The sequence below is a fragment of the Chaetodon auriga genome, chromosome 1 (genome assembly GCF_051107435.1).
Source record: "Chaetodon auriga isolate fChaAug3 chromosome 1, fChaAug3.hap1, whole genome shotgun sequence".
Lineage (NCBI taxonomy): Eukaryota > Metazoa > Chordata > Actinopteri > Chaetodontiformes > Chaetodontidae > Chaetodon > Chaetodon auriga.
The window spans coordinates 21,525,237-21,546,570 of NC_135074.1; the positions used below are offsets into that span (position 1 = coordinate 21,525,237).

General features: G+C 39.8%; 1 protein-coding gene across 2 annotated transcripts in view; it reads left to right on the top strand.

Moving 5' to 3' along the window:
- The window catches only part of kif18a (kinesin family member 18A), a 29,578-nt gene that overhangs the window by 1,843 nt on the left and 6,401 nt on the right, over positions 1-21,334 (top strand). For both annotated transcript variants that reach the window (XM_076729612.1, XM_076729604.1), the window contains exons 3-14: positions 2,536-2,693; positions 3,075-3,179; positions 3,830-3,940; positions 4,795-4,992; positions 8,098-8,274; positions 8,399-8,473; positions 8,590-8,690; positions 11,535-11,697; positions 12,280-12,444; positions 13,416-13,537; positions 13,675-13,964; positions 16,561-16,617. In XM_076729612.1, coding sequence (XP_076585727.1) covers positions 2,536-2,693; positions 3,075-3,179; positions 3,830-3,940; positions 4,795-4,992; positions 8,098-8,274; positions 8,399-8,473; positions 8,590-8,690; positions 11,535-11,697; positions 12,280-12,444; positions 13,416-13,537; positions 13,675-13,964; positions 16,561-16,617 — 1,722 coding nt within the window. The remainder of the gene's footprint in view (positions 1-2,535; positions 2,694-3,074; positions 3,180-3,829; positions 3,941-4,794; positions 4,993-8,097; positions 8,275-8,398; positions 8,474-8,589; positions 8,691-11,534; positions 11,698-12,279; positions 12,445-13,415; positions 13,538-13,674; positions 13,965-16,560; positions 16,618-21,334) is intronic.

The following is a 21,334-nucleotide window of genomic DNA, read 5'->3' on the forward strand; positions in this document are numbered from 1 at the left end:
GGATGTCTCAATCACATTTTTTGATGCTGAAACCCTATCTGAGTCCTTTGGTATTCAGTGTCTAGATTCTTTTTTTTCCCTTGATGATACAGATGCAATATACAGTATACTCTCTGTATAAAGTAAGTAGAGTAAGCCGATTTTAATATATATGAGTGACTCTGCATTAAGATAATATAGCATGAATCAAACCTCATCTTTCATGGTTTCCTTCAATGTTTCATAAAGTACGGAGCCCCCAGAGTTCTCGAGCAGTAGCTTTTGTGTTACCAGGCATTAAGTAGCTTCTCTGCCTGGTGGTGGTGGTGGTTGAAGCTGTGGATGTGGATATGGAGATTGCTGCTTGGTACCAATACACCACAGGAGCACAACCGAGTCATTTCACTGCACAAAAACAACCCTTGAATGTAGTTGATGTTAGAGCCAAAATCATACCAAACCGACAGCCACTATCAGCAACAGCTAAGGCTATATCATCCCATGGTTATCATCATAATCACAGCTACAGCACATGGCTACACAGAAGCAGCTGGTTATAATAACGCAGTGTAGAGAGCTAGAATAAATAGTGTGATAGCTCCACTAATTATCTATCTCCAGTGATACAGATGTGTGCCTAAGCCAGCCATAGCTGAGGGTGCGCCGAATCATGCTTGGGTCAGAAAGAGGGACAGTCTAATGCCTAAAACTGTATCATAATTCAGCCCAGCTCAGCCTTCCTCTGTGGGTCAGAGGGAATGCAAAAGTTTTTGCAAGGTAACTTTAAAAAAAAAAAAAAAAATTGCAAGGTAACACACTTCCTACCAAGAGCCTTTGGGGCCTCTGTGATAAAGTCATCTAACATTTGGATTTTGGATTTTTGTCCGTCTCTCTTTGACCCCTGCATGACCAAATACCAAAGTACAAATGCAGTTATGAGTTCTGCCAGCACCACTTTAAAGCCACATTTTTATTTTTAATTTTTTCCCCCAACATGGCTTGCTGAGTCACACTACCATATCATTAATTGAAACTGCTGGCTGCTGTTAATGTGCTTTGTATGCTCCAGGGTTCATGTTCTGGTCACTAGCTCACATCACTGTGCCGTTCCAGTGTTTTAAATCAGCACAATTGGGAAATTTTGACAGCTGATGTACCCACTGCAGATAGGACCAAAAACAGATTTGGCTTTAGAGAGTCATCAGTGATCCATTGAAAGATGCTTGGATCAGCTGGAAATCCTGATCCTGCTGAAACATTCAACTGTATGGTCATTTTGGAGGATGTAATTTGTGGTGCTGTTGAACTGTATTGCATTACACAGAGAGGCCTTTCTCTTATTTATCCTGCCCTCATAATGGGGTGGATAAGATAATAGATACAGCTGTCAGTATAACACAGTACAGTTCAACAGCACCACAAACTGCAGCCTCCAAAATGTTCATACACTTGAATCAACACCTCTCTCAAACAGTTAAAACAAAAACTGAAAATTATACCCCTCGTGAAGATGGGATTTATCATTTAAAGCTTGTCATTTAAGTGATGTTGAGACAGTATTACATACCACGGGCCCACTTTCAAATTTAGGCTGATTCAACCATTGTAATTTTTATCAGTCAGGCACATTTAACCCAGGCTTTCCACAATAAATGTCAATCTTAATAGTCAAAGTTATGCATCAGATTTTTATTCAAGGTTAGAGGTCTGGAACTTTCTACTCTAGTGGAACAATATTGGGAGTTTCCTCCTGCTCCCAGTCTTTATAGTCCATGTATAGGTTCCCCAATACAGCTGCTTTTAGCCCCAGTTGAAGGACACAACTGTTGTATCTGTTACAGCCATTTACTTTAAATCTACTATGTGCTGGTCACTTAGCCCAGAGAGGACTGGAGTGGAAACCTGCAATGAAGCCGATGTGGATCCCCTCATAGAAGTTGTTTTGGGGAGAAAGAGCAGATTTTGTAGGTTTTTTAGACTGTGTTATTTCATGTTTAACATGAACAGGTTTAACGGGTCCACATCTGATTTTTATCCAAGGTCCGAAGTCTGAAGCGTTGTAGCCTGTTCATAACATGAGGTATAGGCTGGATCTGAATTGACTCGCCGTTTGGGCTGGACTTGGAAGCTTTGCTTTGTACAACTATAATCAAGTGGTGAACCTCACTCCATCCTCGCTTGTGACCGATTGAGCCTTTCAACGATGCCCCTTTCATACCAAATGATGATACTATCACCTGTTACCAATGAACCTGTTTGTCTGTGGAATGTTCCAAACAGGTGTTTTTGGAGCATCCCACAACTTTCCCAGTCCTAAGTTGCTCCTGTCCCAACTTGTCTGGAATATTTTGGTGGCATCAAAAGCGTATATTACCAAAAAATCAAAATGACATTGATGACATAAAACATTAAATATATTGTCTTTGTACTGTTCTGAATTGAGTATATGTCAAAAGGACGACCAAATTATAACCTTCTCGGAATTGAGATTGTACATGTCTTATTTTATACTTTTTTTTTTTTTTTTTTTTTTTTTCAATTGCAATTCAATTGCAGTCTTTGCATATGGTGCCACTGGAGCAGGCAAGACACATACCATGCTAGGTTCACAAGAGGACCCTGGGGTCATGTACCGCACCATGAGCGAGCTGTTCAAGCGCATGGATGACGCCAAGGAGGAGAAAGAGTTTGCTGTTGCATTCTCGTATCTTGAGGTGAATATTTGAGTCTTTATTGTTTTTCTGTTTGTTCTTTCTTGTTCTCTGTATTATTGTAGACCCTGTTCATTTTTTAGTCAACGTGATTCTCAGACTGTGACCGAAGGGTTTTGATTCTAGTATTTACTGGTAATTAAACCACGCTGCTTTTGACTTAAGGCTTGCAGCAGTTACACATTGCATTAATGGCCAAAGGTGATATTTTTCCCCTCATGTTTTTGTACTTTCTATTCCATTAACACTTTTAAACATTTCAGGCTTAACGCTTATCCCTTACAGAGCCTTAAACCAATCATACTGTTTTGTCTTGACTGATCTCTTGGGCTGGTTTTGATGGATTTGCTGCTGTTTGTAATTATATTTGTTGTTTGTTTGCAGGTTTACAATGAACAAATCAGAGACTTGTTGGCTAATGCAGGCCCCCTTGCAGTCAGAGAGGACAGTTCTAAAGGGGTGGTTGTTCAGGGCCTCACACTTCATCAGGTTAGTAGCAACATGGATCATACACACTCCCCCGTAGCATCATCGCACATATTAAAGGTAAATACTGGTCTCATTGCAAAGGCATTTTATTGCAGTCAGTATAATTTAATTTGCCCTCAGTGGCTTTTGCAATGCATAACATAATGTTTTTAATTTTAAAATTATATTTTCCAAGAAATGGGCTCCCCTGAAAGCCCTGATATTCAGAAATACACTTCCTGTGTTAAGACATTATCACAATAATAGTGAGAAGGAGAGGGATAGCTCTGATTAAAACAGTCACTTCTAACTGTGACAAGTGATTAGGAAGATTTCCTCTAGTGGCTTACTCTGTTAATTAATGAAGGAAAACATTTTTAATTGAGACTTTCACTCTGTGATGCCATCGGTTATACAGAATAAGTGTAGTCTTTAAGATCGTATGTTGGATGTTTTTAGTAATTAAGAAAATGTTCAACTCTGCCAACAATCCGCACTATTTCTTTTATAGAAACACTGTCCAAATATTGTTCTATAGAACTGGGTTACATACACAAGCTATTTAATGTTGAACCACCTTACTGTTCTGTTGCTGTGGTGTGCAAATGCACTGTGGTGGTTCCAAATTGGGCCTTTTACTGGGTCACACAACTTCTCTTTTTTCTATACAGCCTAAATCTGCAGAGCACATTCTAGGGGCTTTGGATTCTGGCAATCGCAACAGGACACAGCACCCCACTGATATGAATGCCACCTCTTCCCGGTCCCATGCTGTATTGCAGGTATTTCAATCCATTCTTAGAAAACAACATAAAGAGTCAATAACAAACACAAGGTGCTTGACTACAAACTGTTCCTACTCCCCGGCAGTTACAGGGCCCTATGAGATGCTGTTTTATTTTTTCTTAAATGCTGTGTTTCACAATTAAGCATATTTTGTCATCAGAAAGACTGTTGAATCGTGTGGCGGATGAATACAATTTCAACAATTCAATAAGAAAATATTCAAAATTGAATAAATGTCAATGAATTTGATGTAATACAACATTACCAGCCCCCATATCGCATATGGAACACGCCGCCTAAGTGGCTCTGATGGAGGTTACTGTCACGTTCAGCAACGCTCATCCTTGTTTACAATGTTTGGCCAGAAACGGACGTAGCTTTTTCATTTTTTCCAACATAATAGTCTTCAATGAACTTGCATCTTGCACCTGCAGATGTGGTTGAACTTTTGACAGTGTTGAAGTGATGAGCTCTTGCTAGCACGCTGCCTCTCTTAGAGGACCTCTTAAACATGAATGTGTGTGTTTGTGAGACACCAAAACTATTTATTTTGGCTTAGGCACTGAGGGAAAAGCACTTATAATGGTAGGGAAAAATCCAGATTTTTCTAAATTGCATCCACAGTTTGGAAATTTCCGTGACATTACGCGTTTTACAGTTGATTCCATTTTTCTTATCAAATTCCACGATTTCATCCGTGTTTTCTGCATTGCAGAAATCACAGGGCCCTATACTGATGTCTTCAGTTCATAAGATGATATGTTATTTGAATTATCGTGTTTCACTGCAAAAATCTAAAAATGCGGCAGTCAATAGCCTTGAATTGACAGTTTTGTACTATTTTCTCCAGATATATTTGAGACAGCAGGACAAAACCGCCAGCCTTAATCCTAACGTCTGCGTTGCCAAAATGAGCCTGATTGATCTGGCTGGCTCGGAGAGGGCCAGTGCCACCAACGCTAAAGGGGCACGTTTAAGGGAAGGTGCAAACATCAATCGCTCACTCCTTGCCCTTGGAAATGTTATCAATGCTCTTGCTGACCCCAAGGTGAGTTTATGCTGCCGTGCGTATACTGTAGATAACACACAGAGGTTTGCAGAAGTAATGTAACAACAACATGAAATTACTTTGTGAAAATAAGGCCCAGGATTAACTGCAGTCATATCAACTCATATTGTTATGAAGGTGTTTGTATCTAGTGTTGATTCTATCATCTTTTGTGTTTAGTCTAGCTGTAGTCAATGAAAGCTGTTGACATTTTAGTCTTTTTAGCCATCAAATTATATGGAACATTTCAGCCAATCTATTCGAGCCAAAACCAGTATTTTAGTCAAACCTCATGTGAGATTTTATCTTATTATCTGATGAACAACAGACTGAGTGATTAAGAATGCAGCTTTGCAGCAATACATCTAGATTCATTTTAATGTCAAATCAAATCAAATTTTTATGGATTGCAAGCCTTGTGGCTTTTAGCTAGTTAGCTCACTAGTTTCATACTGAAGCTTCTACTATGATAGTTGCCCCCCTCCCCCAAAAAATCACATTAGCTAAAATCAAGCAAGATTAAATCAAACAGTCTAAACCAATAAAAGCCATAAACAAACACAAAGCAAATAATTAACAAGCCAGACTCCAAAAGAAAGCTGCAAAGAGAAAACACAAGATAGAGTCTGTTCTGTCAGTCTGACACATGTATAATATGAATCTAGTTGAATTTTAGATTCTGTATTGATACAATTTAGAGTTTGAATATGGCACTACTAGCTCTTCACTCTATCATCCATTTCAAATTAATAGTATGTTTCCATGCAATGTGACAAAGCATGTTTATGAGAGTATGCTGTCATTCTTATTATCACAGTCACAACAAAAGAATTACATGTAGATGTGTCCAGAGATGTGCACTGATGCAGCGCATAACACACACACACACACACACACACACACACACACACACAGCATAAATACAGAGAATGTGCAGTTTTAGACACAGCACAAACTGCTAGCAAATGAAAAGTTTTCTATTTAGTGCTGTTTTATGCCTGTGTTCGGTCAGCAAATCATCAGCGCATATGGAAATTTTGCATTTGTTTCTTAAGATTGTTATGGTTATATGTACATGAAGTTAACCACTAGCCTCCATATGAAACAGAGAGCCTGGGAAGTGGAGAGTCAACTGAGTATTTGGGTATTATTTCATTCCAGTTGCATACATTAACCTGTCAAGCAGTCTTCTCATTTTACACAGCAGTCTCAAGGGACGAGGCGCAAGCAGGCCACATGCATTTAGGAAGTGCTGTGTAAATGTACCGCAGCCATGTTGAAATGTGATCCTTCTTCAACAGGTTACTTCATTCTTCAGTTAAAACTGTGCTCTCTCACTGTCCAGTTAGTATTATACCCGCCATTCTTGAGTGTGGCAGTCAAGGATTTATAGTTTGATGTGCTCAACCTACAACGCCCACCACTAATCCCCACTCCTTCCACACCCTATCCCCATGGTCATTGGTGCACCAGTGTTTACTGTTGGCAGACAAGGAATTCATGTTGTGGCCATTGTTTACAGGAAAGAATGTCCCCACTTGTGTTCAGGCTGACATGCCAGTCGTTTGAGTGAGAAGAATGTCTGGTACTTCTGTTTGGGCTGTTCAGTATGTCATCTTCATGCTATGCTGCACAGAGGTTTTTGTTGTAAGTTGTTTGCCGTAGGCGATGCAGATATGTTTTACGACGCATCCTTTCACTCCCTTCTGGCCTTCCGTCCACACAAGGCCAGTGTCTCCCACCCACAAAAAAGGGGCTATCTGAAAATGTTGTCCAAAGTGGAAACATTTGATAGTGCCAATCTTTTGGACAGAGGGCGCTGAGCCTTTTGTAAATGCTGATATGTGGTTATCAATGTTTTCAGTCATGGTCAGGTTCCGTGCAGCAAAGAAGTAAACTCTCTGTCATCCCCTCCAATCTCTAATTGCTCAGTTTAAATGATAAAGCTTATTGGGTCTCCATGCTCCAGCCCTGCAATTACTGTTAACAAGTAGCGTTCACTACCTGTGCTCAAATCGCAGTTTTATGCTCACACAGTTACAAAAAATATGGGATCGTGGAGAGTAGAAGGTGACAGACCAGAGCGCCACATGGCCGTCATAGCCAGACATCAGTCCCTTGTGGCACAGTGAGGTAGCGGTTAAAAAAATCTGTCTTATGAACCTTGCTCCTTTTGAGCCCAGCACTCATTTTTCATGGCTGCTTCATGCCTCCCATTCACACCAGCGCACGTCCCTCCATTCACCTCTAAGTTGCAGGGGATCGTTTCATACTGGATCTGTGACAGATTCCCCATGATTGATCAAATTAATAGTCAAAGTCAAAACAAACGCTAGAGTTTGTTGAAATATGGTTTACTTTTAAATGGTGTCTTTGCTCAAAGAATGTGTTTGAGCATCTGCTCTTATTAAAAAGGAGATTTTCTCTCTCTGGACCTTACATGACCTATAGCTAAGGTCTTTGAATCCAGATGTAGGCTCAGGGTTTTTCCAGACAGAAGTGCAGGCACAGCTGTGAACCCAAAAAGAGATCAGTTTACACTCCTTTGTTACTTGAGTTTAATGTGACTTTCTGAAATCCAAATGCCCATGAGATTGTGACTCACCTAAGCAGCTGTAGTTTATCTAATGCCATTATTAAATACGGAGCTGTGTTCACAGACCAGCTGCAGAAGGACTCCAGACCAGTTTTGTGGCTGGCTACTCCCCGTTTTAACTCTAAAATGAACTCCCCATACTGAATTTTGTTCCCTGGTAGGTTTATTGGTCTCCACCAAACAGTGTGTAATCTGACTAAGCGTCTCTTGTGGAGCTTGTCCAGATGGAGAATCGATATTAAGGCACACCTCACATTTATGCTCCTCTACATACCACAGCAATAACACACTTTTCATTTTTTCATTATGATTTGTGTCATGTTTGACAGAAGTCGTGGATTCCCGCATTCTGTATTTGTTCTTTTCAAACTTTCATTTGATGTGTTTTCTCAGTAAATCCTATGGAACCCCAAGAGGTTTTTGCCTGTTTGTGCGCACTGTAAGTGAATCTGAACATCCAAAATGGTCCCAGTTCTTGGGCTAATGTTAACTTGTCTCTTTTGTTTCAGAGTAAGAAAACTCATATACCGTACAGGGACAGCAAGTTGACACGGCTACTTAAAGACTGCCTGGGAGGCAACTGCAGGACTGTTATGATTGCCAATGTTAGCCCCTCATCCAAGTCATATGATGACACCCACAACACACTTAAGTACGCCAACAGGGCCAAGGAGATTAAAACCTCGGTTAGTATCGAAGTTATATTGTTTTAGAATTGTTAATTCTAATGTAACTGATGTGATTCTTAGACTGTAAATATTTGAGTTCATTTGAAACCAATACATTTGTCTCTTTACCCTTACCTATTAGCTGAAGAGTAATGTTCTAAGCCTGGACAGTCACATCGGCCAATATGCAGTGATATGTGAGAAGCAACGGCAAGAGGTAATATGACACAGCCAACACTACCATGTTCAATTTAAAGAAAATCTCTGTCATTTCTTTTCTCATGCTTAAAATTTCACCGTGATCATTGGTTCATTTCTATCTGTTATCTAAAGATTCTACAGTTGAAGCAGAAACTAAAAGCGTATGAGGAGAAGAACATGGTGCCTGGGGCTTCTAGCATGATCGCTTCCCAGAAACAAGCAGAGTTCAAAAGGTAAGCATGTATATGAGTGTGATTCAGAGTGTAACGTGAGATATATCAATTGTTGTTGCTTTATGTCATAAACCCTTTTATTGTAAACATTGTAATTGGAGCACAGGCACTGATTGCAGGCAGAATGAGCACATAGCCTGAATTGCCAGCCTGCATTTGTATGTATTGTATAGTGGTGATTCATGGGGCCTGTGTTTTTACAGGTGGTTCTGGTGGCTTTTGATCCATAATGAATTATAATAAAGTGGATCAGATAGTGGTCCATGTTGGAGAATCATGAATGTTGTTTCTTTAGCTATTTATTTACTAAGTGACAGTTATGTTTCAATAAATATTCCAGAATTGAGCAATAAGACTTAATTGTATCAGCTCAAATTAGTTACAATTGCTTCCTTTGACATCCAGCAGACAAACATGAGACAACGCAACAGAAATTTCAACAAACAAAGCAAAAAAATTAGCCCTTAGTTGGAAGCAGTCGAAGCTCCTCACCCTGCCCATGTTCTCCAGCTCTTCCGAGGGGGTTCCCAAGGCAATCCCAGGCTAAAATGGGATATTTAATTACTCCATCGTGCCCCGGGTCTGCCTTGGGGTCCCCTCACAGCTGTAGTTGATAGGTCAGCAACAATGGAAAGCAGTTTTTTATTTTTTTGATCGTCTTTGGATTGTCTGTCTTCACCCTTTACATACACAAAATCCCAAAGTTCAAATGAAGCTTTCAGCCAGGAGCAGCACTTTCAAGGTGTGGTGCACCAGCAAAATGTTGCTAAAATAGAAGCAAAGCAGCTTTTTTTTTTTCTTTTTCTTTTTCTTTTTTTTTAACCCAAAAGCAGTTCTGCATGCTTTGATCGGCAACACAGTGTCAGCGTGGATATCATTAGTTGAAAATGCCAGCTGCTGTTTATTTATTTGTTTGTGCTGCCATGCGTGCACACTCACAACACAGTGCAGTCCTGGTGATTTTGACAGCTGACCTACCCAGAGTGCCGTGCAAACAAAGTGTCAGAAATGATGATCCAGTGCTTATAAATTGCTGATAAAGGCGTTGATCCGTTTCCATACCTCATGACGATCAGCTTACTGCACACCTAGTTTACCTGGTATTTGTACTTTTTAAACAACTTGTTTGTGTCACTCCCATGAAATGCTATCCCATGAAATGGGCACTTGCACCTCCTGGAAAACTGTTACTTCCTGGAAAACAGCGCATCTTCGGTGGTGACCTCATCCTGCACTATCCAAAAACTAATTACCGTAGTCAGTAGTTAATTGAACTTTCAGACAAATTTAAGGTAAAGGAAGCATTATTCTAGTTTTTTAATCAAGAACTATTTTAATTCTTGGATTAAAACCAGATGTCCTCTGAGGCCCAAGGATCATGACTGAACTGCAGGTGTTTACTCTTTTCGTTTTCTGTCTGACACAAGTAGTCGTCCCCTCTGTGTCTAAAGACATACTAGTGTTTGATAAAACTGCTATAATTAACATTATCTTAACTATCCTATTTAGATGAGCTGTTTCAGTGTTGATGTGGAGAGCTGTACTGTGCCTTTTACTTCAATTCAAATGATATATACACATTTATTTCTTTCGCATAAATCAGATCAGCCAGATCCCATCTAATCATCTTTAAGGCATACAGTGGCATCTGTCGGGGTATTTGGGTTGGGGGCGGGGGACACAGAAAAGCTGAATGAGTCTCACTCCCACACATTTCATTCACTGGCATCAGAATTCACAACTCGCACAGTGAGAGGCTCTGAATAGAGGCTGCACGCTTCTCACACTATTAAAAATTCAGCAGTCTAGCAAGGCCACGACGTCTCCTACGTCACTGGAGTTACATTGAAGAGTGCAGTCACATTTCAGCGACAGCTCTCCAGTCTTATTTACCTGCATGCCTCTCCTGTCTGTCCTGCTGCTTTAACTCAACCAGACAGCCTCTTGCATCCAATCTGGATATCACCTCAGCTCTGTCCCAGGAATACATATATACATCATATAGCTAAGAATATCTTTCTGGCTCAGCCTGAACAGAATTGGCATCTGCGGAAGCTCGAAATTATAATAAGAGGTTAACAACGTGACTTAATAATTGACTCAAGCCTTAAAGCATCATTAAGTAATTGCTGTAAATAGCGATTTGTCATGCAAACGTTTTGATCTAATTAAAATGGTATATTTTTACCATTATTAGTTGTATTACTGTAAAATGTTGGTTTAAATGTGTTGAGAAAGCTACTAAATATCTAATGGCCGTTTCAGGAAGTGATAGATACATAAATAAATAGTCGGTAAAAGCTCTTGGCACAGCAATTAATATAAATTTGGTCCTGACGTGGCCCAGCAGCTTGTAATCACATCTGGCTGGAATCCCTGTGATGATGGTGATGTTTTATTGGATTGCATTATACTAAAAGGTGTTTCTAATATTCTGTCCCCCTCATGTATGTGAATCAGAGTGGACGAAACAGAAACATTACCTTTCAGTATAATACAGTCCAAAACAACACTGAATGAAGGTCTCTCTGACAGAGCCAGCAAAATCTGAGCATTACAGCTTCAAGACACAATTTACTGCAAGGCTATTGTAACTGAATTAGACTCTATGTATGTACCTTTTTGTCTGTTTCAAAGGGCCAATTCATACATTTATTTTTTTTAAGTAAAGTTTGGTATTAATTCACATTTGTCATGTTCAAATTTCCCTAATTCAGCCCTTTTAAGGCATAGTTTGTAACATTTGAACGTCACTGTTTTCTCTGTCTCTATCTCTCTCTTGCGCTCTCTCTCTCTTTCTCCCTTTCTTTCTCTCTCTCTCTCTCTCTCTCTCTCTCTCTCTAGGGTGTCAGAAGCTCTGCAGCAAATCTTCTCAAGCCGGGCCCAAATCAGGAGAGAACAGCTGGATCTGGAGAGACAACTGAAGGAGAATGAGCTGCGCCAGCGCTACAGCGAGGAGGACAACCTGCAGGTCCAATACTTCTGTGCCAAAGAAAAGACTGAGAAGGTAGCTGATGCTTACGCTGCTATCCACAGACTCCATCATCCCTGCAGAAAAACAGCTGCTGAGTCATCATTCCACTTCTCTGTTCTCTATAGTTGTCTTAGCCTCTCATTTACGCCACTACAGGACAGGGTCACTGCTCCCCAGTTCCTGGCTCTTCTCTGCCATTTGAGGCCCTGTGTTAGAACCAGCTGTTAATGCCATTTAAAGTGGAAAAAGTGAATTCTTGAGAATGTTTTGCACCTAACTTTGCAGAATGGTCCACTGTCCTTCAAAGCAAACTAAACAGAGTGGAGCTAAAGCCTCTGCCTACATTCAAAAACGTATTAAAAAAAAAATCTTCAGTCTTAATATGCATCCAGATTCACGTCTTCAACAATGAATTCTGACCAAAAACTAAAGATTTTAAATGAATCTGTGTTGCTAGACTGGAGCCTGATTGCCATATATCTCCTTGCAGCTTTAATTATTGCCATTTAGACCACAGAGTTGATAGTATGTAATACTAATACTAGTATCAACAATGGACTATTCGTGAATCACTCAAATTACCTCTCGTTGTCTTTTTGTTGCTGCTTTCAACAGGCCACTTGTAAGCACGAGCGGAAGATTGCCAGCTTACGCACTCAGCAGCAAAACATTTGCAAACGTTTGAAGGAGGCAGAAACACGATTCCTGGACAACGATGGCTGGCTTCATCGTGTCGAGAATGAGATTAAGCTGCTGAAGTCGAATGATCAGACCGGAGAGGTAAGGAGAGCTTATTGACCCTCTCACATTTACTGCTGCTGACAAACAGCTGAGGGATTGACAGGCAAGTGTGTGTTTCTTCTGACAGGTGGATTCTGTAGATGTTATTTCATCATTTTTATTTCCTGGTTTAGTCTAAGCTGGATCTTTTTTTATTTTATTTTAACACCCGCTGTGATTAGAACATTTGCTGATGATTTTACTTAATTGAAATTGTGCAAACACGTTTGTAGCCATGCTTATATGAATTCCCATAACACTTTGCGCTGGATCAGTAGAGGCGAACACTTAGTAAAACTATATACTCAATGACATAACTTGTCGGCAGGATGAAATAGTTTGAGTTAATGTAAGAAGACAAATGAGCGTGGTTAGATATAGAGAAAAACTTTACAATGTGGGTTACATCCTTCAAAACTCATGGCTTGGTGTTTTTTTGTTTGTTTATTTTGGAAGGTAGGCTGTGTCTCTACTGGTGTCGTGACTGTCTTTGTTTTCTTCCCATCTGTTCTCCCAGTAATTAGAACCGTGCTCATTTTATTTCTCCAGCTCACTCGTGGATCACTGAAGAGAATAAATCAATACCCTTTACTCATCCCTCACACAGCAGCCAGTTACCTAAAACCATGCCCATGTTATTTTTTTTCTTCTTTATCCTTTCTTCCAGGAACTGACCCAGAACTATGACGCACCCACCGGTCAAATGTTCTCTCTGCTGTTGTTTCGTAGTTTCTTTACGTCAGGCTTCTTTTTTTTTTCTTTTTTTTAAACTCCCCTCCCTTACCCTGAGCAGACAGCCTTTCTGATGAAACATGGATGAAAACAGAACTTTGCATCGTCTCTCTAGCATCCTGACCCCCAACCACCTTTTGTCTGCAATTCTGCCCACCAGAGTGCTAATTCAATATGCTGTTCTGTTAGAATTGCCTCATCATTTCTGCTCTCTGACCTCACTTCTCCCACTTGTTTAGGTGTTAGGGAAGGACCTACATTGCCACAGGCTGGAGCTGCAGGTGAATGATCTTGAACAGCACATCAAGCAGATGGTCAAGCTCACTGCACTGCAGGATCAGGAGAACAAGCGCATGCAGAAGTAGGCTGACAATACCTGGAACCGTTTCTTATTGAATTAACTATTACTCAGTGCAGAAGAAACTGCACTTCAGCTCCCTCTAACCCATGATTTTTCCAGGAAGCAAATGTCAATATTATTTTTCTATTGCATTTCAGAATGGTGAATATGTTGTTGCCGGCTTATAGTCGGAACTACTCAGCGTTGCGTGGAGCCGGGCTGGTCACAGCGGCAGATGAGATGGAGAACCATGAACTAGAGCACCTTGTGTTGAGAGAGAGGGGCGTGGTCTGGGCAGACCAGGAAGAGGTGGAGCAGCAGCTGAAAGGTGGCAGGACCGGAGAGGAATCACAGGAGACAAATGAGGCGAGAAGCGCTAGGCTCTGCAGCGAGCTGGCGCCTGTCTTGTCTTTCTCACATCTGCTGTACCACCAGAGTAGCCCCTGCAGTAAGTCACTGTACTCTTATCATCCACTTTATTCATCTGTTGTTTATTTATCGTACGTTTAGATGGTTTGTTTTGGTGACATTATTAAAATTACTATTAGTAGTATTATTTTGATTTTTTAACATTAATTAATGAATTTTTAAGCCTAAGAAAAATCAGAAAAGGTCAAAATGCCTATCACATTGTGTCAGCGCCCAAGGGAATGTCTTAAAATTGCCAGCTATGAATCAATATTGGACCGATATCGGTATCAGTGCATCACTACTGCTAATTGTTGAATGTAAAAGTTTACTGCCAATAACATGACAGGGAAAACTGCTTGACCAGCACACGCACCAGTTGTTGTAGCAATGGGTATTTCCTTATAATAAAAAAAATCTTCTTGGGAAATGTCTGTTAAAGTGCAACTGAGACGACACACCACAGCTCCCAAATAAACTAAATGAGAAAAATCAGACCAAGAAAGAGCGTTTGCATTCATCAGCTTGTGTTTATGAGAAGAAATACAGAGAAGGCTTCATTTTGTGGGGGGGCAGGTCACCCCAATAATCACACATAAATGTTTCGTCCCCCTCAATTAACTCTATCAAATACATGCCACAATCTTAACCCTCCTCATCCTCCCAGTGTATGACAGAGAGAGAGGCTTCGCAGTGAATAATTCTACTGTATGTCAAACCGGATTGGGAGAAAATGTCACTCAGCCATTCACCCCTCTAACATGCAGAGTTAGCTGATAGCTAGCTAATGTTTTTAAAAGCAGCCTTATTTAAATGTGTTGAATGAAGTTGATTTCAGCCAATAGGCATAATGCACTGCAGTTTGGCAAAGATTAACACTAATCTGACAGTCAAACAGCAAGCAATGTCACAGTGTTTTGACTTAACAAAGCAGTCAAAGTTAAATGTGGCCACAGGTAACGAGTGTAAGGCAGGATATGTGAGAGGTTGCCGATCCAAAGCTAGATCTACTCCTGTTACGTTACACAACTGATGTTTAATTCTCTCTTCAATGAGTCTCTTACAAATATTAAGCTTTAAAGTCTATTTCTTCCTACATTTGAGTCCATTAGTTTTTGTACATTTCATGCAATATGTTTTAAAAAGGGGATATATGTGCACACTTGTTCATGCCTACCACTTAAAGCAGGGTTTGTTTTTACAGGTGACTACCTCTATTGTTTAGATCATAATTACAGCTAACATGCCCCTTTCACAATAAATGGTTTTGATCAGGCTCTTATGTTAAGTGACAAGAGGTTATATATAGTAACTACAGTTCATGGAGTGTCTTACACAATAGTATCCCATTAAACACATGCTGCTTTTGTTCAAGACAGTGATTATGTAATTGTAGAGTCACTTCCCAGTAAATGTTTTGCACAAAGTTCGAATGAAAATTACACCCTTACAGAGAGCATGTAACATTGAAAGAGTTTGTGTGTACAAATTGTGCACGCTCATGCGCACAATTTTACTTTGACTTAGATTCGTTTTTCCATCATTTTTCATTGGATGCTTCTGAATCGTGCCAGGCCTAAAATGTGACATTAAAGACAAATATACACGTGACGGGGATGTAAGGTCAATTTTATGAGTGCTAAATATATTTGGCAGGTGTCCCTTAGGTAGTTCAATAAGGGCCAGTGTATTTGGCATTAGTCCAGGTCTAGTGTGTATTGTGGGACCCGAGAGATTGCGCAGTTCACTTTTAACTGTCATCTCTGCATGACCTGGCAGCACCAGGCCCTCATGACATATAAGCCATGACAGACAGTGGAGCATGACCCAAAGCTGGCCAACAATACTCAATTACTATGATGGTGTCTTATCATTTGTGAGACTGTAAACTCTGCACCTGTCCCTCTGTTCCACTGCTGCCTTGTTTCAAATAGTATTAAATTCTTTGTCAGACAATAAAAAGAATTTGACATCCCCCTGAACGCAGATATTAGTGTCAGCCTCTTGTGGGTCATAGCTTTAAGTGGTCACACTTTATATCAAGGGAGACATATTCACCATTAACTAGTTGCTTATTAGCCTGCATGTTAGTAGCATGTTGTCTTTTTGTTATAATAGTGCAATTACTAAAGCCTTATCCTGAGGGTTACTAAGGGTTAGGTTATTGATATTGTAATTCATGGGCAAGGAGATTCTTGCTTAATATTAATAAACAGTAATTTGGGTAACTTTTAATTAATGGCTTGATGCTATAGAATGTGGCATTTCAGAATAAGGCATTAATAAATGCTTTATAATGGCCACTAAAGAGCCAATATGCTACTAATATGCATGCTAATAAACAGCTAGGTAATGGTGACTATGTGTATGTAAATATTAAGTATTACCCTTAAAGGTTAAAAGATTGTAAAATTGTTCATAGAGGACCCAAAACACACCAGGTTGGCTTGGTCATCCAGTAATTCACTTTAAAAACTCCAGTCCAGCAAGTGAAGCAGAATGTCAGCCAGCACACAGTATTTATTGGTAATGTAGCATTTTTAATAAAATAAAACAACATAAGCTTTTCAGACATTTATGTGTTAGAATTATGATGATGTGTTGATGTTGAACCTCTGTAATGTTTTCATTCTCAGGTGCAGAGGGGCGCGCAAAAAGAACATTATTGTGCAACGCTGCTCGATCACCAAAAGGTAAATCTGCTCTCCTCTCTCCCCCGTCTTGCTGGCATACTGTAGTCATTAATCTAAAACCCCTGCATACCTGTTAATCCCCCCTCCCCCTCAATCATTCACTTATTTTCTCTCTCCTTGTCACCTTTCACTCAATCCATCACACTTGTGCACACACACACTGTAAAAGGTGATGTTTTATTGAAGCAGAGCACACAGATCATAAAGTTGTGTTTTCAACATGCCATATCGATTGTTCAGGTGTTTTTGCGTGAGCCTAAATTTTCACTTTGCCATGTTGCTTCGTGTCTGCCGAACATGTCTTTAGCAGTTTGACTGAGAAGACTTGTATCGAGTAGTAAAATACACATGAAAAGTCAGACATCTAATGTGATTTATTGTTGGGCTGCAGACATCCTGTCCTGGCCAAACCGTGAATAATGAAAATGATGTGAATACCCACAACCAGTTTTATAGAGGGAAAATTGTACACAGGGAACCGTAGGGGAAAGGAAACACAAAAACCTTTGTGAAATATTGCAGTTCAAATTGGCCATAATGATATTTACTGCAGCTGGTCTACATTTCATTGAAACATATTGTGGGAAATGTAACTTTTGAAGAGTACTCCTGCCAGATGACCAGAGTTCCTTGAATGGAAATGAAACATGAAAGCACCAGGGAGTTTGTCACCATTGCTATTGAATTTCCCTGCAACTTATAATAAGTGAGCTCCTCTCATTTCGTTTAGAAAGTTTTTCGGGACAGTCTGTCCATCCAGCCTGTCTTTATTCATCACAAGCCAGTCAGGCCAGTTGTTTATTGTTTTTTCTATTTGATGGTCATTTTCTCATAATTTTACCCATCTTGGCCACTACATCTACACGCGTCTTTCCTCAAGTGTCAACACCTGCACTTGCTGTAATTGTATTACTATGGTGGATATCTTAACTTTATTCAGTTTAATGCAGCATGTGACACAAGCGCAATAAAACTTTGAGTGGATTTAGTATTTGAAAAACACTAATGAATATTTTTTATTCCCCACTAATGGAGTGCTGCAGGGATAAGTTAGCATCGCCTGTTCCATGGACAGAAAGCCGATGGGAGTTTTCCACTGGATTTTGGATTATTATTATTATTATTATTGCAAGATCTGTGACAAACTGCAGGATACTGACATGTTTTGTTCAGAAAGATAATTTTTACATATTTTATGATTTTTGAAGCGTAAATTCAATCACCAGAGGTAAAAAGCTTACTTTAGGCTGTGAATGAACTGCACCACACTCACATGACTTAGACATCACCACCACGAAGCTTCTTTCTACACTATACTTACACACTTTACTATAAACTCATAAATCTACAAGTTGGAAAGGTTGAGTTACAGTAGTTTGGAAGAGTGCGAATATAAACACAAACAGACTGTAGAGGTGGACGATTGAGTAGATGAGTTTCTGTGTTCAGCATCATGATGTTTCAAATCCTTGACAACCTCTGTAGTCTCACTTTGCCACTTATTAACAACTGCCTTTTTTTAGGGCATGTAAAAGCTTCAGAATTCTTGATTGGAGTATTTACTGACATATTTTATGTCAAGGAGCAAAACATGAAAATCCAAGGTTTGTGTTAACCACACCTTATTTCCAGAAACTAACCAAAAACCTATTAAAAGATCTTCAACCAGAAGGTTTTGAGACTCATTCCTGCAGCACTGAATAGAAAAATACTTGCATTTATTGAGGTTATTGATGACAAAAACAAACAAGGGCATACAAATAATATAGTAATCCACAACCTTCCTTAAACTAGGAATTCTAGATACATAAAGTAACCACTACAGTGTCCCTTCAACAATAGTGGACAGTACGTGAGCTAAATGTACACTGCAGTATAATAGCTAAATCTGCCTGACACAAAAGGATTTATGTTAACATTATGTCAATAATATCTACATGAAATGCAGAACCAGCCCAGCTTGCAGCAGCACCTTATGAAATAACTCATTGTCCAGGCATGCATCCAATTTTAACACAACATATCGCACATGCAGGCCTTAGCAATAGCTTTATAGTGAAAAACCATATAGTCTGATCAGCGTCATGTATTCAGCCTTTAAATAACTCTTTACATCACTATTTTCCCATTTTTGGGATCATGTGGCCACAGGTTCAGCTCTCTGATAAAATCATAACTGTGCATTCTCCTCAATTATGCATTCACTGGCTCACACTTGCATCCTTGAAAACCAGCCTGTTCATTTTAATTTTAGTCTAGAGCTACAACTCATACATGCATGTAGTACATATATGTATATACACACACACATATATTACACAGCGGGTACAGCTTTATACATGCTGAGCAGCATTACCAGCTATGCTAAATGGCAATGAAGTAACGTAGAGTTGAAATAGCACAGATGTGCTTTAATAAATAAAGCTTTTATTTAGCATTCAGACAAACTGCTCTGATCTTATCCTGATGCTGTTTGTCAGTCTCTTACTGCTTCCTCAGCTGTTAATGGAAGTCACTGCAGCATGTTATGAGAAATAGCTCCACCCTGCAGCTTGCAAAGCCAATCAAATTTCACCGGTTTTCGAGAGGGTTGGGGTTTTGAAAGAGCATTAACTCTTCGTGGACTGCTTAATAATAACGAATCACACAAAAGTGATCTCTTTGAAGGAGTATTTCTGCATTCCACAATTTAGTGTTAATTATAACATTTCCACACTTGCATTTATTAATAGCTTCATGATTTTTCATCCAGCTACCTCCCACTGCCCCTTTTATCTTGTTCTTTTTATATTCCTATTCGATCTCCTACCCCTCACTTCTCTCTTATCTATTTTTTCCTCCCTACGTTTTGCTGTCCCTTTTGCTTCAAACGTCTCTTAGTCTGGCTTTTTCCTCCATTCTGCCTTTCTTTCCCTCCTACCCTCAAATGTTTTTCTCTGTCTGTCTAGCATCTAACCCTCCCAATCCCTCTTGAGCTTCATTCATGAAAATGCAGATCCACAGCAGGGCAGGAAAAAACGTCAACAGACGTAAACTCCCCTGCTCCACCAACCAGAAAAGGCGCACTATAAAAAACAGGCAGCAGCAACCAGGCGACCCTAATTCAGTGCAGCCTCCACCAGAAATAGCAACTCATGCATGTATTAATCCCCTACAAGCCAAAAATATGTGATTGAAGGAACTCTGCTGCCATTTATTGCTAAGGACAACTCCTCTGCCGCAGAAAAGGGCTATTTATCATCGTCTCCTCACTCGGTGTGCTGTCTGAAGTCTGACTCACATTTGCTAAATATTGCATTTTGATATTTAGGCTAATGTATAAATCAGTCATTCACCTTTGCATTTAGTGTTCTCACTGCCTCTATGTGCTGGCATTTTTCCTTTTTTAGCCCCTTCCTTCACCCCCACCACACCTCTGTAGGAAATGCCATGAGTGTAATGGTGTTCATAATGTGATGCAGACACTATGATTTAACCTCAGTCTGCTCTGCAACCTGCCCCCCCACCCCCCCACTCCCCTTCAGATGGAGCTAGAAAATACGGCACCAAAAACACTGGAGAAAATTTTACGAGTCAATCAGTAGTTAAATAAGGATATATGTGACTTCTTAATTCTGTTTTAGTGTTAATGCATGCATGCACCATAATATATTTTAATGTCACCATTGATTTTATTTTAAACATTTAACGGTGCAAACTTAGCTGTTACACCCATCCTTAAGAAAATACATAAACCCTGTTTGAAATTTGCATTCTTGCAATAATTACCACTAATTAATGCACATTAAACCAATCCCAATGCTATCTGGCAGTGGATTCCAAATATTATTCACAATCCACTAGCTGTAGCTGTCTGTCAGTACTCGACCGCTATCTAGCTACAGTATGCGTGGCAGCAAAATGATGTACACAATCAGCTAGCTCTAGATCATTTATTGATCGAAAGGCTCATCGGTCTTGTTGAACAGCAGAAAGGCACAATCCTTGCTAGCTCTTTAAATATCAGGACAGTACTGAGCAGCGTTTCTCTCTCTAAAGATGCATCTTACTCATACTTAAATCGTACTCACAGCATTGATCGTGCCCTTGATTTTACTGGGGATAATTGCAGAGGTTGGAATCAACCAACCAATTTTTCATTAATTTGAATTTAATTATTTTGAACTATTCATACCTACAGTGGCAGCAGCAGCAGCAGCATTTTCTCCTTTCAAAAACAGTTCTGCGTCGTGTGTTTTAGCACCATGTTTCCCTCAGTTATGAAAAAGAAGCTCCAAGGCTGTTAGCAGGTAAAATCCTCAAGGTCTGGTCTATTTATAAAAGGCACTGCTTTTTTGGCTAATAATGCATGTCACAGCTCCATTCCAACATTGTAAAATTTGTATGTACAAGGAGAGCACGATAATGTTTAATTGCCATGTGCCATGCATAGTATTTCCAACACTACTGATCACACTTTGATATAACTTCAGGGAACGATCCATCTCATTCCTCCGTTGTGACATTTTTTAAATTGCACTGTTTAGCCTAAGGCCGGCACTTCAGCGCTTATTGCTGATTACTGATTGAGAATGGGGGACGCCATCATTTGGGGAGGGATGTGTTTACTGTTGCCCTGCTTACTTTTTAAAGTGCTTTGATTTGCTTTCACTTCCAAAGCCCTGAGTTGTAAACAGAGCATTGATAAATGCATTCCAAAGATGGCTTGTTGCAGATG